The sequence below is a fragment of the Maylandia zebra genome, linkage group LG11 (assembly GCF_041146795.1).
Source record: "Maylandia zebra isolate NMK-2024a linkage group LG11, Mzebra_GT3a, whole genome shotgun sequence".
NCBI lineage: Eukaryota > Metazoa > Chordata > Actinopteri > Cichliformes > Cichlidae > Maylandia > Maylandia zebra.
In genome coordinates, this window is record NC_135177.1 from 17,715,097 (window position 1) to 17,733,064 (window position 17,968).

General features: G+C 43.1%; 1 protein-coding gene across 6 annotated transcripts in view; it reads left to right on the top strand.

The window, feature by feature from the left end:
* Positions 1-17,968, top strand: part of oxr1a (oxidation resistance 1a) — a 182,430-nt gene that overhangs the window by 153,551 nt on the left and 10,911 nt on the right. For all 6 annotated transcript variants that reach the window (XM_004541604.5, XM_076889886.1, XM_076889887.1 and 3 more), the window contains 4 exons: positions 9,446-9,598; positions 11,558-11,742; positions 13,096-13,772; positions 15,985-16,150. In XM_004541604.5, the coding sequence (XP_004541661.1) occupies positions 9,446-9,598; positions 11,558-11,742; positions 13,096-13,772; positions 15,985-16,150 (1,181 nt within the window). The remainder of the gene's footprint in view (positions 1-9,445; positions 9,599-11,557; positions 11,743-13,095; positions 13,773-15,984; positions 16,151-17,968) is intronic.

Below are 17,968 nucleotides of genomic sequence, written 5' to 3' on the forward strand. Positions count from 1 at the left end.
AATCCATCATTTTGTTAGTTCTCTCAGCTCTTTTGTACAGCTTGGTTGTAACAAGTGGGTATTCCTGTTGCCTTCTTATCACCTCGAAGTAGTCTGGCCATTATCTACTTGATCAACAAGACATTTTCACCAAGTGCGCTAGTCTAGATCAGCAGTCTCTGAAATACTCTGAAATACCAACACCCACATCACGTTCAGACTCATTTGAATCACATTTCTTACTCATTCTGATGCTCAGTTTGAACCTCAGCAGGTCGTCTTGACCATGTCTGCATGCCTAAATGCATTGAGTTGGTGCCATGTGATTGGCTGATTAGTATCAAAGTGTGTGTGTATATTCAGATTTCTTTCAAGAACATCAGAATGGTGCGTGTGTGCTGTACGAATATGGTTCTATTTCTATTCATGTTTGACCTCGTGCAGCTTGTGGTCTTTTTTTTAAGCATGAGGCAGAAATGTGAAATGGGCCAAGCATTTACGCAGGAAAGTGTATGTATGAAAGAGGCTATTAGAAAAATGGTCTCTGAGCTGGTAATTAGTATCCAAGCTGACAGCACTTTTGGTTTGCTTCTCTACTGTAATTGCATCGCACGGGGATCAAGATACATGACATTAATGTGGCTAACTAAGCTAGTTACTAGAGCAAAAGATATCTCTGCAATACCCCTTTAATTCCAGCAGTAGGGATTATTTCTAACATAAAACCATATCTGCATGCTATCGTCTCTCTTGCTTCTTCCTTCTTGCTTCTCGTCTTCACTAGCTGAGCATAAAGCATGTAGAAAAGCTGGAGGTGGGTTTGCGTCTGATGTGACTTCAGGTCTGGTCCAGTCAGCCGTACACATGCCGGCCTCGCAGCTCTCAAGGCCAGCAGTGTGAGCCATCTCCCTCGGGTACTGTGTCTGCAGCATCTGAATGAGCCAATCGTTAAGCACCACTGAACGCTCAGCGGTCCCTTAAGAAATATTACTGTTTGCCGGTCTCCATGGAAACGTCGGTCTTGTTTTGCCGTTTTTGTAAGAGCGTGGATACTGCAGGTCTCTGTCACCAACGCGTTCACTGGCACTCCACTTGAGTTTTGATGCCCTCCCACCACAAACGCTCTCCCTTTGGTCTGCTCTTTCCTCCTGTTGTCCGTTAATTTCTCCATAGTTGCCAAAAGAACACCACCACCCTCCAACCAACCATTTACCACTTATCTTTGTAGGTCATTGCCAGTGAGAACGGGAGCATATTCTGCGGCTCTCGATGGGGGAAGGATCAGAGACATGGGCTGTGACTGCAGAGAAATTAAGCCTTTAAAAGTGATGGCGTGATATTTAGAGTAACTAATGAACGGAGCAGCTCGCTCTCTCCCAGACAAGTGCTAGGCAGCAATTACTCCAGGCAGAGGAAGTGTGCTTGGAAGGCAGAAGGGAGGAAACGTTACCTCACTCAAAGTGTCAACTCAGTGCGTGTGTTTGTCTGTCTGTGAGCAAAAGTACGTGTTTGTATCTGTCAGCTCTGTATCTGCCTGTCTGGATCCTCCAATGCCTTCCACTTCCTGCGTGTGTGTGTGTACTACTGTGTGTCTGTGGGTGGGTTAGTTGGTAGTTATATAGAAGGATGTGGCATCCAGGTGCCGTTTGGAAGGAAGGACCTTAATAACCCCCCACCCCTCCCTCCGCTTCTAAATCCCCAGCATCTTTTAATTACGAGCCTATTTTGGTGCTCGGTACGCGTGTCTCAATGAGGATATTATCTAAATGAATGGTTGTGGGAGGTTTATAGTAATGGCAGTGCGAGCAGCAAATAGCTGGTATAACCCTGATGAAGATGAGTGCCCTGCAGAGAAACTACTTTCCGATTTTTCTCTTTGAGATCATGATATGAAAAGGAGTCAGATATGGCACGAGATGTTTAAAAAGCCAATTAGATGTTCAAAATAGCCTCAAAATATTAAGGCCCTGTTAAAGTTCTTTGCCTGCAGAGTGTTATGCATTCATATTGAAGTTATGTATATTTTGGGAATGCTGAGTTTACATAAGCCCTCAAAATCACACGCAGCGATAAGCCAGAACATGTAGATGTTGGTGCTTAACGTGATATCAAACTAGCTTCTGCGTGCTAAGTCTCAAACTCTATGAGGCTTTTGAGCTTCACCGGTGCTGTCTGACATCGTGGCTGTGACGTTATCATCTTTAAGGTTGTTAAAATTGCTAGGTGGAACCCCAACACGTTATTAATAATGGATTGGATTTATATAGCGCTTTTCAAGGCACCCAAAGCGCTTTACAATACCACTATTCATTCACTCTCACACTGGTGGAGGCAGCTACAGTTGTAGCCACAGCTGCCCTGGGGCAGACTGACAGAAGCGAGGCTGCCATATCGCGCCATCGGCCCCCAACACCAGTAGGCGGTAGGGTAAAGTGTCTTGCCCAAGGACACAACGACCAGGACAGAGAGCCCAGGGATCGAACCGGCGACCTTCCGGTTACAGATGCGATTCCCAACCCCCTGAGCCACGGTCCCCAATGATTATTGGGGATTATTGGGGATTATTGATTATTATTAGTTTAAGTTAGCTGGTGGTGTGCTGTGATGGTGCTCGTCTATGTTTTAAATTCCCCCACAGAGGGTGAGATAAAAGTACAGTACTCGGATATCTAGACTGCTTAGTGTTCCTAGTTTTGTCCTGTCTGATACTGAAGCGAATACTCTTCATTTTCCATTATAGGAAAGCAGAGGAGAAAAGAGTGGCTATTTATAGCAGGTGTCACATCAAAAGTCTATAGAGTATCTGCAGCGAAATGTGAATCAGTCATACGCTTTAATGGACTTGTTTAACAACAGCGCCCATGCTTCAGTGAGCGAGCTAAAAGTTTTTACCATGCAGTTAGATTGTTTAGTGTTTCTCTGACGGAGCTAAAGGCCAGATCAGTCAGCACTGAAGAGTCTTCATGCTCTTGGTTTGCCTGCTGGCCTGCTGGTACTGGCAACAGAAAGTAACACATCTTGCAGGCATGGATCGTTGGCTGGCTGTCTGACTGGGTGTGTTCGTGTGCATGCATGTGTATGCAAGCTTGCATGTGTGCACGGTTAGCTGGCTGACTTTCTGACTGGCGGTCTTACTGTCGATGGATTATTTGGCAGCCAACGGTTCATTGGCATAGTTGCTCTCTGGTCATCTGTGTGGGCAGGCGTGCTTTCTTTATCCTTTCCAGACCTTCCTCGTGCTCATACTGACACACGCACACACTTATTCACCCTGGTGGTGGAGCTACTACTGTGACCTTCTCTGTGTCTTCCTCTTTTGGCAACAGTTTTACCTCCCGCCTTCCTTCCTTCCTCTCTTGTACTTTGACGTGATCTAAAATTAGTCTTTCAATCTCTGAAAACCCAGCACCGTCTACACCTGCTGTATTTTAGCACCAATCTTAAGATTAACTTTAAAAAAAGGATCTTATGCTGGTAGATTCATTATATCAGCTCAGCAAGGACTGTAGTACTAGATAGTACAAACAACAGTACACATTGTACTTGAGGATTTCTGGTTTCAGGCAACTATTGTGTGCTCTCTCTTGCAGAACCCACCCATGCCCACACGGTGGAGCTGTGGAATGATTTTCTTTTGCTTGCACCATGTGTCACTGTCAAGGTCATAGCCGTGTGGCACCTGCAGGCTTCCTTCCTCTGCATGTGGATGAGTGTTCATCAATACAGCCTCTGTCTTTGTTGTCTCACAGTGGCCTGTGTTGAGACCATTTCTATGACAGCCACAGCCTCTTGTTGTTGTTTTTTCTATTTGTGGGCAAAAAGAGAAATACTGGTTTGAGACTAAAAGGATATTGATTTGTGAACCCACCACACCTGTCATCTAACACAGCTACATTCATCTCCTGTCCCCAGCATCGCTGTCACCTTCCTGCAGAGGAGATTTACCACCCTCCGTCCACCTCCCTGAAACCCTCAGATGAGCTCTTGGTGGCAACATCAGGCCTTCTTTAGCAACACTTTCTCCTTTTCTTTCCTGTATATTCAGTTCAACACTCCTCCCTGTTTTGCCTTTCCGCTGCCCTCAGATGTTACTCACAGTCTAAGAATCTGGTCACTTCAGGACACCAGCACACCAAATACAGTCAAATAAAGTCTGTTTGTCTTCTTACTAGGCTTCCTCGCTGAGGTTGTCTGAGTTCTCCCTTTTTCTCCCCTTTTCTCCCTTGCTGTCTGTTGCCTTGCCGTACTGTTCTGGTAAAAAGCCGACGGTTAATATGGGCTGCAATAAGGAGGCAGGTGAGGTTAGTATCCCCTCACCTGCTAAAAAATATTGGATGCATTAGAGGCCAGTGAAAAATATATCCTGGTCGTATATTAGAGAATAGAAAGCAGAAAAGCAATATTGACTACAGTTATGTGAGGTAAAAGTGTACTGATCTGTCAGCTGCACTTCTTAGCAAGTTTAATCAGCTTCTACCTCAGTGTTTATTTGAAATGAGTAACCTGAAAATGCAACTTGAACTTGCCTAAAAGAAAAAAGTGATGGATCGTTTTAAAATATATATCCACATATTAAACTGTAACATCTGAACATTTACTAGGAACAGAATAGTAATCTGTTTAAATGAAATGATACCCATATTTAGCCTGAAGTAGTGCTTGAAAGTGCTTGAAACAGCCATATATCTGGAAACAGTTGAAATAGTTAGCTATAAATATGAGGCAAATTGTTTAAAAGCTAAATTTAATTGATAAACTGATGAAATTGTTTGCTAATTTTCTCAGCACAACATTTCATTTATGTTGAGATCTGAATTTTGACTGGACGATTTCAACACCTTAGTACTTTCAGTGTCTCTGTTTCCTGGTGTGCTTGGTATCCTGCTGCATGATCTAATTTTTGCCAATCGTTATTTGTCAGACAGATGGCCCCATATTTGACTCTAAAATTTGGTATACAGAGAAGTTAATGGTCATTTCACTGACTGCAAGGTTCCCAGGTCCTGTGGATGCAAAACGCCCAAGTCTTCACCCCTCCTGGTGTGAGGTGTTTGTACTGATATGCTGTGTTTGGTTTATGCCAAATGTTGTGCTGTGCATTTGGACCAAGCACCAACAAAGCATCAACTTTGTCCTAAAATCTTGTGGATTGTTCAGATCTAACTTTGTAAGTTGTGCTGCCATGTTCTTTTTTTAAAGAAAAGAAACGTTCTCGCAACCCTTCGTTACTTATTCAGTCATTTTCTAATTGTACTGTCATGAGTTTTAACATTTAATGCTAACTGAGGCTTGTAGAGTCTCACGTGTAGCTCTCATGTAGCTCCCTGCACGGTCTGACAATGAGGTGAATTTCACTGGGAACACTCCTGCAAAGATCGGCAGCTGTCTTGAATTTTTTTCCACTTGTGAAAATCTTTTTTTCTGTAGAATGATGAACTTTAAATTTCCTTGGAAATTCGCATTGCTCTCTTGCTCTCTTTCCTCCTTGGTATTGTGTTAACACATACCTAAATGCTCCTGACCAGCAAACTGCTAAAACATCTGCTTTTATAGAGGTGCATGCACTTCCTGATGATCAGTTAAGTAGATTTAATAAGCAGCCCCCAGGTGGTATCCTCTTATTTCCTGTGTGTGTATTTATTTTTTAATACACTGTTTTTCCCCAATAACTGCAAATAATATTATATGACTAGTTATCGGGTTGAATTTCACTGTAAATACAGTATCTGTGGTGGTTACAATTATGTCATGAACGAGTGCATTTTACAAATTAAGAGGTGCTATCACAAGTTTTGTTTATAAGGAAGCAGACAGCTGGAGGTGGGGTGTTGGAGCGAGAAGGCGGAACATGCAGCCAGTAGCAGCATGCTGCAGGAAGGAATGAGCAGTGCAGGTAGTCGTGGAGGAACCACAGGGAAGAAAGGAGAAGTTGGCAGTTTGGTTAGATGTGATCAAACATGATTGGATGCTTGGATCACATGATCGTTTCCCGATGTTTAATCACTGTACAGACTTGTAGGAAAGGAGAGAAAAAAAGTCCTGCTTACTTTTAAGGACACATCCTCACACCAGCAACAGCAAGCAACTATTTACTGTTTTATTGCATTTATGATATTTATATGTATTTGCTTGCTTGTTGTTCACCTCAAATGAGTAAACATTTCTCAAATTAGCACAAAAGCTTAATTATCTGTCCTCATATTGCCTGGTGAGCAACTGGTCTCAGCTGTTGGACAGCGAGCATGCCTTCTCATTCCTCAGTCTCATGTGGACTGTGTGGGATGTGCGATGGGTGTTAATTTTGTTACCGACACATAACACCCCTTTTTGAGACGTGCCAGAGTTAATGACGGGCTATGCGAGACTGTTTGTTTTACGCATTTCTGTGCAGGAGGACATGTTTTGACATCTGCATCTGCTCATTTTAGCCCAGGTGTGCACCACATGTACGCTCAGGTGTGTTCTAGTTGGTCTATTTTAGTGGAAATGCCTCCTACTCTTTTCATATTTAACCTTGAAACAGGAAGGCCAGATTGAATGAGTCACTAGGAAGTGACTTGCCTGGAAAGTGGAGCGATGAAGTGCAGTTGTGTAGGTGTAGGTGTGTTGAGTTGAAGTGGATGACAAGCTGGTTAAATTCCCACACGTTTCCTTCATTTCAACAGCTGCGCTTCAGATCTTAAATTCCACAACAGAAGCTCCCGCAGATCGGAGAATCCGATTTATTTGCTGTTTTGATGTCGTTTTTTCATTTTCAGCTCCGACCTCTACTGTTTATGTCTCTTTTAAAATTTTTCAGTCCCTCTCATCCTCTCCTCTTTCAGAGATGCTTGTTTTGGCTGTAACAGATTGGCCGGCCCCCTCAGCCGTCCCCTGGCTGCCAGTGTCTGGGCTGCTTGTGTTGGTGTGGGTCAGTAGCTGCAGGCTGTTTGTCGACTGCACTGGGAGACGGAGAGGTGTGGGGGTGGATGTCAGGAGGACAGCAGACAGTTGTTCCAGGCCCGGGTTCTCTCTTCTTCTAAGCTCTTCACTTCGCTGCTACTGTAGCTCTTCATCGCTCTTCACTTCGCCACCGGCTCTAAACGCCCTCCCCTCGTGGTCAAAATCCGCCCTTGATGATAACGCCCACACACTCCTCTTACGTCCAGCTCTTCTTTTTTTGTTCGTCCTCACTCCAATCGCGCCCCTCATTGCCTTCAGCATTCTTTACCTCCTCGCCTTTTTATTTCTCCACAGCAGCTACTGTGTCCACTGCTTCTGCTGCTGTTTTCTGCCCAGCTCAGACAGTCCTTCCTGCAGACAATGATATGGGGTTAATCAAACTAACAGTTGTCCCTGTGGACTCACGCCGGTTACTCTCTCCCCATGGCTCGGTCATTGCATGGCAACAGGCAGCTGGTAGACTCACCAATCCCACCTCACCTCGTGTTTCCGGCCGAACACACACGCCATCTGTGGTGGTTTGCATTAACCATGGTGTAAATAAAGAACACTAATAAAATTGCCTTAGAATGTATATGTCGTTGTACTACATAAAGGACCAATGTAGCTGAGACATAACTGAAATTCCTTCTTGGTTGCGTGCCATCTGGCAGGCTCCAGAATAATGTGCGGTTATGAGGAAAATATATTTATTTAATTACGTCCGCACGTCTGCAAATGCTTCATTAATGTATTGCTCCGCGTGTCTGCTGGTTAGCATTAAAGCCCTGTCTTTACCTTTATACATTTTATCCCTTTTTATTACAGTTGGGGCTGGATGCAGGAGGCGGGTATATGTTGAAATACATGCTTGGTGTCTTGTTTTTCTGAGACTTGGTAACTTCAGTTTACTTTCCACTCCACAGACAACCACTTTCTACTTCTCGTAGACTCTTTTACACATGAACTGCCTCGGCTTAATTGCACGAGTAAAGAAGCTGCTGTGGAGAAGGTGATGGGTATTGGAGTCATTTATGGATTACTAAACAAGACTACTGTGCACAGCCTGCACACAGCCCTGGACTAAACTTCTGTATTGGCTGACATTTAGCTTTTTACATTTTACTTTAATGAAATGAATGAATGAATCAAAGGATGCTGAGATACATAGAATCACTCTGAATGGATACAAAACTACTTATGAGAGATAAAGATGTGCAAAAGTACTACACACAGGAATGAGAAAGATGACAGAGCGCTCAAAGATCACTGCAAACAGGCACAAAGAGACAGCCTAGAAATGCTAAATTGTCAAGAAGCTCAAAACACAGCTGCTCCTTTCTAGTAAAGGTGAAAGGCCTACTGTCTGATAATCACTTCATGACTGTACAATATTAAGAGCTGAATGCTGATTTTATTTCACGTGAAGGGTATTTTTAAGTTTTTGCCATCTATTTATAAATAAAATAAGAGCCTCTCTTTGCTCTCTTTAAAACTGCGCCCCACTGTACAAAAGTAACCATCACTCTTAACCCAAGGGCATGTTAGTCTTTAATAAAAATTACACTAACTAAACATCAGGTTGTGTGTAATTAAAGCTCTAGTCTCGTATTGATGTTTTTTAAATAATTACCCCGTGTGATGTGAAGGCACACAGGAGGTGCTTTCATTTGACTCATCGCTGGGTTTCTTTTAACCTGATTGTCCCGCTGTGCAGAAAATATCCGTTTATATATAGATAATACATTTAGGGACTCAAACACATTAGTTTGATGAAACGAAGCACAGATTAGTTACACCATGTATTTCCAAGTGAAGCGAGCTATGCTTGTTCTTCATTTATGGTCTCCTTGGTTGAAACCTATTTAGAGATTTGGACAACATGATTACAGTCCTGATGAAAGAGATCGTATTCATGTATACCAGTCCAAGCTTTATATAAAAGATTGGCGAAGCCACCATGATGTCAACTACAAATATCTGGATTTTTAAGCCTCAGCGTTGTCATTTTGGCCATCACCAGGTTTTGGTTTTGGTTTTTTTTAGGCTGGAATCAAAGGTGACCGTATATGGACAAGAGAGTGGAGTGTTAATTTATCGACTAACTTGTGCCACACAGGGGCATGCATGTCTGCTATGTAGTGCTTAGTAACTCATAAAAACCACCAATTTCATAGTCTGTACCACACAGCAGATCATTTCACTAATAGTCTTCAAAAGGCAGCAAAGAGTCAAGAGGTCCAGTTAAGCAGATTAGCTGAGGTGAAGGCTAGCAGACAGCAGTCAGCTACAGCACCTTGTATTGGCACATCTACCAACTGAAGAGGCCACACCCCTATTTTTAAGTCTTAGCACATTTTAAACAGATACAACTCTGCTTATAAAGTGGAAAACAATCAATAGAGGACAACACCTTTTTTTGCTAATCTGGTCCCAGGTCTTTGCGCTAAGCCCGAAGAGTTCTGCTTTAAGGTCACATTATAATCAGAGAAGCAGTCTAACGCATGATATTTCCCCTCTGTGCCACCACCCATCTTTCCTTTAGGACTCTGATGGCCCTCCCAAACCAGAAGCCATTCACCCTCCAGTGTTTTCAGCCCTGCGCCAGTCCAGAGTGGTGTCATCCACGTCTGAGGAGGAAGAAGCCCTCACAGAGAAGTTCCTCAAGATCAACTGCAAGTACATCACTGATGGCAAGGTGAGCTATGAATATAAAGAGCAGTGCATCCATTTAAAAGTGTTCACAACTTCACAATTGCTGACAGCAAAAGTATAAGTAGGAAGCGAGAGGTCTGAAGTGGGTGTGCTGGCGAGAAGTTAAATTTGCAAGCTGCCAGATGCAGGAGGTCAGTACTTCAGAAAGAAAATAGCAGAAGATGTCAAAAGTATCAGACGATTTTAAAGAAAATGATGTTCAGTGAAGTTGTTGTTAATCACCACCATTGTATAGTTACTCAGTGCAAGGGTCAAGTGCTTTTTTTAAGAGTTCAAGCCAACAATTGAGAATTATACAAGAACTAAGCAAAGAAAATATCAAATCCTTCCCTTGAACATACCAGAATCAAATAAATGTGCAATTCTGTCTGTGAGTCATTGTGTCCATTTTAATATTCTTTTGCTCTTCTAGTTGCTTTTGCTGTGCCCTTCTTAACAACCTCAGCAACATCAGAGTCATTACACCAAAATGTGTTTGCATTTACTTACATTTTCCCTGGTTGTTTCCATTATGATTATTATTATTATTGTTATTATTTCCAACATAAAAAAACAGATGAATTGTAATAAAAGCACATAAAAAAGTATAGAAAATACTGATGATGTGGGCACATGTGTGGGCAGATATGAATAACCCTGTGGAGCAGCACATTAGGCCAAGTGTCTCTCCTGCTCACTGTAGTTTAATTCAGCTGATAATGGCTAATGTTGCTCAGAAGGTCTATAAGCAGGGAGTTTGCGGCTCCTTGAAGGGCTGTAAACTGTGTTCTCTAAATTCAAGCTCTTAAAAGGTCTCCAGTACGGTTAAATAGTGTGTTTATGTCTTCTTTGTCTTCTGGGGCCGGGATTACGAAGCAAGTTCCACATACCCAGAATATCTTTCCATTATCTGTGCTCACTTACCCCTAACATCAGCAATCAGGCTAAGCAGCCACATGCAAGGTTGTTATCAAGAGAGAAAACTGCAACATTAGAAAAATATAAAGAGGTTAAACACACGACACAGGCTAAATGCTTAAGAGACATTTGAGTGGAAAAGTGCAAGCCACTATTTAAGGCTATTTAAAGCTAGGAAGAAAAGCTGACAACACTGAAGATCTGACTATGATTACAACTGACTATTCTGTCAATTATTGTGTTTTATACTGTGTAAGACAGCCTTTCGGTATTCACCTGCATCTCTGGTGGTTTTAAAATGTGTAAAAAAAAAAGTGCATTCAACATGATCAAGGTTTAGCTGTTCTCTTTTAGGTTTATATCACTGTATGAAGGCTTATAGGGCAAAAACGCTTTAACATTGCATCAGGGAAAAGCATAAAACTTGTTGACAGTCTCTAGAAACTATAGAGGGGTCTTCCAGGTCAGGTGATGATTGGTCAGCAGGTGGTACCTTTGTAAAACGTGATTGGGTATGCAGGTATGCAGCACCGTGGCTCATCTAGAAGTAACGTTACTAAAGCCCAAATCCTGCCTCACATTCCAGGCCCCTGCTCTAAATGTGATGGAGGCAAATTTAATTAGTGTTTGCAGTTCTTCTGACTAAATTGAGCTGTGATATTAGTGTGAATAAAAACAACTGAACAGCAGGGAAGAAAAATTTCACCTTTAAGAACACCCACACCCCCTGGTCAGTAGTATGAAATACACACAGCCTGTCACACACACACAGATCCATTGTATCGAACTGCAGCTGATTCACTCCCAGGTACCAAATGAAAGCACTGAAGTGGTCAGCGCTGGCAGTCAATAATTCTACTTGATTTAGGACATTTGTGGTCTAAAATGGATTCGGCCTCTGGTTGTTTGTATTGCAGAGTGCTTTTTGATTATCTTTCATGCTGGATAACATGCTAAGTGCTTCCTTTGATGTATAAAAAAAAGGGTGTGATGGATCTCCTCACCCACCCCTCTTTTTTCCCTTTATTTTCTGTGTTGCTTTCAGGGCGCAGTTAGTGGGGTGTTGCTGGTGACGCCCAACAACATTATGTTCGACCCTCACCGCATGGACCCCCTGGTACAGGCCCACGGGTGCGAGGAGTACGGCATCATGTGTCCCCTGGAGGAGGTGCAGTCTGCTGCCATCTGCAAGGAGATCACTGACCCCAAGATCAGAGAGACCGTCCCTGAGTAAGAGAAAACACAGACGTACAGTATGCGCAGGCTGTGCTGTACTAGAAGCTGACTTGTGGACTACAGATGTCATTATTTAAAGCATATGCAGCCATAAATGCCTCTAACTCTGATTTCCTCCTACATAAATCCCTGTTCATTTACTCTGAGTTAATATCTTCCACGCGTCCGTCTCTTACTTTCACCCTGACAGAAATGCAGCAGCCTCGCTGTAATCAATGTTTTTTCCTCTGCTGCACCCATAGTCAGATTGCATCAGCAGCCAACCGACAGTTTAATTCCTTTCCCCTACACGCCAAAATAAAAAGGAAACGGCAATTACAGCGGGGTTAATGAAGTGTGCCTTTGCCCTCCTACATTGTGATTGCTCACCTCTCAGTGCAGGGAGGAAGCAGCCACTTCAAACGATTCACTTGTGTTTCCTCCCACAGATTAATCTGTTTTGGGTTTTTTTCTTTACTTTGGTTGTTTAGTGTTGCTGAAGTTAAGTGATAAATATTTTGCAGCGTTATGAGCCCTGATGAGCTATTCTCCCACCCTGAACACCACGCTTCCTCTGGTGGTAGCAGGGTCCGGGCAAAGCTGTATTTAGTTGGTTGATTGTTGCCCGTGGAGCAGTTATAATGCTGGCAAATGGCTGGTTTTTCTGCCAGACCCAGCTGTTTCTCAGCTGTGGCCTGTCGCCTCTGTCTCCTCTCCCTCTGCCCCTCTCTACTACACAGCTGAGCAACAAGTGTGCAGAAACAAGGGTTTCTGCACACTGTGCTGGTTACGCTGCACACAAGTGTTTCTTGTTTGCGCTTGACCTCTCCAAAAAGGAGACACAGAACTTTTTTTTTTATTTGTACCAATTTATTTATTCAGGATATGGCTAACGATTAACCAAGGGTCTCTTTGGGAATTTTCATGACACAAATATGGTGAACAAAATCAGTTTAATGATGGGAGATCACATCATAATTTACTATCCAGTTGAGTTCAATCTCATTCATTAGTACATTACAACCTATAACAACAAGAGCAGTTATAGGAAACCTGTTGCTGAATTTACTAATATGGTGTGTGAATATTAGATTTCAGTGAGATTTTATTTGGGAAACACATCAAATTGTAGATTCACTTTAAGTAATCGTTGATCAAGAAGTGGCTAAAGGACACAAACTTTAGAAACACTGACCAAAAAGACGCAGCAGAAGTTGACATTCCTTAGCCTGGGTCTCCAAAACACTTGAAATGCCACCCGTATTTCAAACGTAATGGCCCCAGTCTGTCAAACAGGATTTGTGTAAAGATTTGATCCCTCTGTGGATTGCATGCTGAACTTTGTGATGTTCTGCTTAATGTTTCTAGTGACCTGGAGCCCCTGCCTGCAGAGAGACATCCGTCACAGCAGAAGGAACCAGACCAGCGCCTGAAGGAGCCCGGGACCAATGACAGCGGCAGCACAGCCCCACGCAGCACAGAGGGCTCGTTCTCCGAAGACGTCTTCACCGAGACAGAGCTGTCCCCCATTCGGGAGGAGGAGCAGGCATCCAGTGAGGATCTGCGCTTAGACAAATCGTCTGGCGCTTCCACAGAGTCTGTGCAAACCATCACCCAGGTGGAGGCTGCCAGCTCCCAGACCGCAGGCAGTGCCCGTGGCTCGGCCAGCCAGCCGGAAGAACCTACTGTGTCGAAAGCAGAGAACAATCCATCAGAAACTGCCACAGAGAACGATAACCAGTCCCCAATGGGATCCAAGCAACACAGCGTAGAGAAGCCACCAAGCACACCCACTACCACCAATAACACCACCACCAGCAGCACCACTAGCCAGGCCCAGGGTCCCAGCAGCAGCAACTCTCGCCCAGGGTCCCAAAGCTCAGCCACCACTGGTGCCACAGAAACCACCTCTGTCTCAGCCAGTCCACAGGTGGATGCCAACCAGGGTGCAGATGCCTCCCAAACAGACACTATGCAACAAGGCAAGGAGGAGAAGGAGGATGCAGAACAGACGCAAAGGGACGGTGTGCAGAACTCTGCAGAGGGTAAACACACATGCTGACTTACAGTCAGGAAACGAATCATTTCTACCTGAGGCTGCAGCTGCAAGACATTTCAGACCATGAATCTGGCCTCATGTTGTCTTTTAGCTGCACCTCTGCATCCACGTTTTTTTAACACTATCAAAGTGAGTTTGTCTGCTCAATACCTGCCTCTGAATCGCTTCTCTCGTGTTAGTTCCTGATAACCTTTCCGTTTCTGCTCTGCCTCACTGCTAGTAATTGGAATATAAAGACGAAGGGAAATGGCATCGTCTCTGCTGGTATCAGCTTGGTGGAGCTTTCCAGGCTTTATGGGGCTTTATTCAGCTCTTTGATCTCTGGCTTTGGTGGTCCGGGCCACTCCTCCTTGGCGATAAGCTAAAGCCTATCAAACGGCACAATGCCACAAACACACCTGCCCCCTCAAAGGGGAAACACAGTGATGATTAAACCCCAACATCAAAACACCTTCTGAGATGGCATTCACAGAGGCGTTATTCATTTTCACCTCCTTCTCTAGTTTTTCTTTCACATTCATTTAGACAAACTCCACAAGGAGGAATCAATATGATTGTGTTCAGTGGCATGATAAAAGCATAATACAATAGGTTACTAATGTTCTGACAATGTCAAACATCAAAAATACCTTTTGGTAACTTATAAAAAGCATCTGTCAAAAAGAAAAAAAAAAAAAAGCTTTAATGATACTTGCAATTTTATACATTTTCTTAAGTTTAGGTTTTCATATTTTGTAAGTAGCTAGTGCCATAACTGAGCTAAAATTCCAGGGCCATTGTTCCCTACATTCAAGTCTCCCCACACCAAACAAAATATCTCTTTCTGTGGCCACAAATGCCAGAGAAATAATAAAGTGCAACACAAAACAGCCTTGAAGAAGTGAAATACGTAACATTCCTACCCACTTAGTTTTTCCAATGCTGCATGACCTTCCAGGCAGCCGCTGCTTTCCATTTGTTTCATTATGGTATCCTCGCCTTCAAAAGCAAACAAAATGTTGCTTTTATTTAACGTTATTGTCTAGAGTGCGGGCAGCTCAACAGGAGCCACTGTAATGCAACAACTCACGACTACACATCATTGTTTTTAAAGCGTCTGCGCTGGCTTATGCTTTCGCTTTCGAGTTCAATTTTGAGACAGCTTGCAAATGTAGTGCTCGACTTTCTGTAACTTTTTATAAAGGAAGCTGAGGGTTCACTGTGATGGATTACCTTGCTGCAGCAATATGTCAGTCGGGAAATACATTAAGCGCTCAAGAGATCCTCGGAAAAAATCATCTGTGATTTGGAAAATGGATTGTAAAATGTAGACAATTATCAGTTGAAAAACTGCAGCAGCAGTCTCGTTATCCGACAGTGGCCTCGAGTCTGTCTCTATCACTGACTCACATGTGTCCACATAACCCACTCTGGCTGAACACGTACTTGTGATTCCGAGCAGATTTCTCTCCCCGAGAGGAAGGCGGACGAGACAGTGGGAGAAAGATTTACCATTTTCTCCCTGGCAATTATTGTCGCACACAGAGCTGAGCTGCAGAAGCAGTTCTAATTCCCGGGCATCTCAGCAGGGCTGCCCTTTTATTCTGTGTGCATTAGCACAGCCCACACAAGTGACAGCAGCGGCTACCAAAACAAGCAGATTCAAATCAAGTTAATGCATTTGAAAAATGTATCTTTATTTTCTGTCATCATTTCCCAGTTACATACTGTCCGATCGGGAGCACGTACCATATGACTGCCGTGGTGATATTACACTGGCCCTTTTCATTGGGCTAGCAGGGCTGTGGCCTCATAATAGGCCAATGATAATGCACCATGAGCAGAAGCCCAGTGTCACTATCAATTATAGTGTGCCACTCTATTTATTTCTGTCATCTGCTATGTTTCTGCCACAAAATCACTAATGCCAGCTGAAGTAACCAGTAAATAAAAGACAGAAAACTAGGTCACATAAATAAGGCCATTAATAAAAAGAGTGTGCGACTTTGTTAGGCAGCTGTATTTTGTTGTAAGATGTCATTGGATACAGAATATTTAACTAAGCCTAACTGACCTGACTCTAACTCTTGCTAACACATTTCTTTTCAGCTTGATCCATTTAAAACTCAAGTAAAGAATGAGAGCTAGGGTAGAATAAACAGTCATTTAGCCACGCTAAGATATGTATGCTATGACCATGTGATCAATCCCTTGTCCAGGTACAGGGTCGGCTGAGAGGCGGAAGCATCGTTCTCACAAGTTCTTGTGTCTGCGAGTGGGGAAGCCTATGAAGAAGACATTTGTTTCCAACGCCAGCGCCTCCATGCAGCAGTACGCCCAGCTGGGAAAGAAGCATGAGTACTGGTTCGCTGTGCCGCAGGAAAGGTCAGTATCTCTGCTACACCTCCTGCTACTGCTTAGCACAGTGTGTTTCAGTGCAAGTTTATGAGGTTTATAGTAATCAAAATAACAGGTTTTAAAACCGTACAGCTAATACTGAAGTATCTGAGATAGAAACAATGTAAAGTGAGCCTTTATGATCCTTTTATATCCCTAACAAACAACAATAGCTCAGCCACCTAACCTCCACTGCCTTTAATATTTGAAACCAATCAAACATGCTTTCAGTGTCAGATCCAACTCCCACTGTGGCTTGTGCCCGTTTCCCTTTGCCGCCTGTGCTAGACAGCAAGATGATTTATTATTTATTCACTCTGCAGGGAAACGCAGGGGCACACACGCGACTGATTGTCTTATTTCTTTCCAAAAGCCCATGATTTGTGTTCTCAGAATACCCATGAATGTGTTCATGAACTTTTCCTGACCCGAAATCTGTAATGTTTCACGTCAGCTGAAAATAGCCTCGGCTTGTTGATGAGTTTTTCCAAGATCAGTGTGGATGTACAGTTCCTGCCAAGTCAGCAGTAGTCGTAATTACATTAGAGCGGTTCACACTGAAAGGCGACATATCACAAGAAACTGTGTGCTTCCAGTCCAATTCCTTGTAATTGGTTTATTTGGCGTGTTAATCCCAATTGAACTAATAGTTTCATTTAATAAGTCAATTTTCTTTAAAATGTAAAAAAAAGGGTCATTTTTTTGACAGACTGGACTGCAGAGTCGCTGGTTTGTGGATACTTTAGGACTCCTTTTAAAAGTAAGGAGACAAAAATGCTGCACAGAGCTACTTCTGCTCTTAGTATTTTTCTATAGTTTTACTGCAGCATCGTGGCACTCATCCAGGCTGCTAATCACATTTGAGTCAGATAAACAGGCCTGTCTCTTTTATTTAGTCATGGTACCATAATCATGGCCTCATCATGCAATGTGTTGAGTGTCTTGAGTGCAGAAACTTCCCTGCCATCATTGTTCGTTCTGAACTTGTAAAATCTTGCCCGTTAAAGCCCTGTTTTGTTTTGTTTTTTTAATGCTTAGCTACACTATTCCCCACCTGATAGCAACAAGTTTGCTGTGATGCTCGTTACTTTCATGATTAATCGCCCAGGGATATGGCAGATTCAAAGCTAGTATTAAAATACATGCCACTTACTAATTTTTGAAACCAGGCTAAGGTGTTGCTGTGTTCTTCATTAACAACAATAGCTGCCAACTGTGCTTTTCATTATACGCTGCTAGTCTCTTTGTAGTTTGACCCAGATGTGCTGCGACCTGGATGATGTGTCTTTAAGTGTTTTTGCATAGCTGTTGGTAGAAAAGGAGGGTACTGAATGAACCATACACAACTATAGCACTGAATAGAGCCCAACAGCGTGTCTCTGTCACAGCTCTTTCTCTATACCAACCCGAGCAGTGCACAACAAAGGCTGTGTCCTGTTTTTGTTTGCAACTTCTTCATGTGTTATTTGATATTTTCAGTTGTTTGCATGGTTGACATCGAGCGATTTCCTCTTCTGTCTCCAACATGAGAGGGGAGGGGGCACAATGGTTGCCACATTGTTGAGAGACTGACCACTGATGTCTCTACTTAAAGCTGCTCTGTCTATGTAGAGTGGACGAGTGTCACTGCATGTAAAGTGAAAGATGAAAAACTTTGCAACTTCTGCAGGTTCTCTTATCTTTTTGATTTGTTTTGCTTTCCTTTATTTTGGCACGTGTAACTTTAGTCTTTTGGTTCAATCATATGGCTTACATTGATCTCTTAAAAAAGCACCCCACCCACTCCGATAAATCTGCTCCATACTA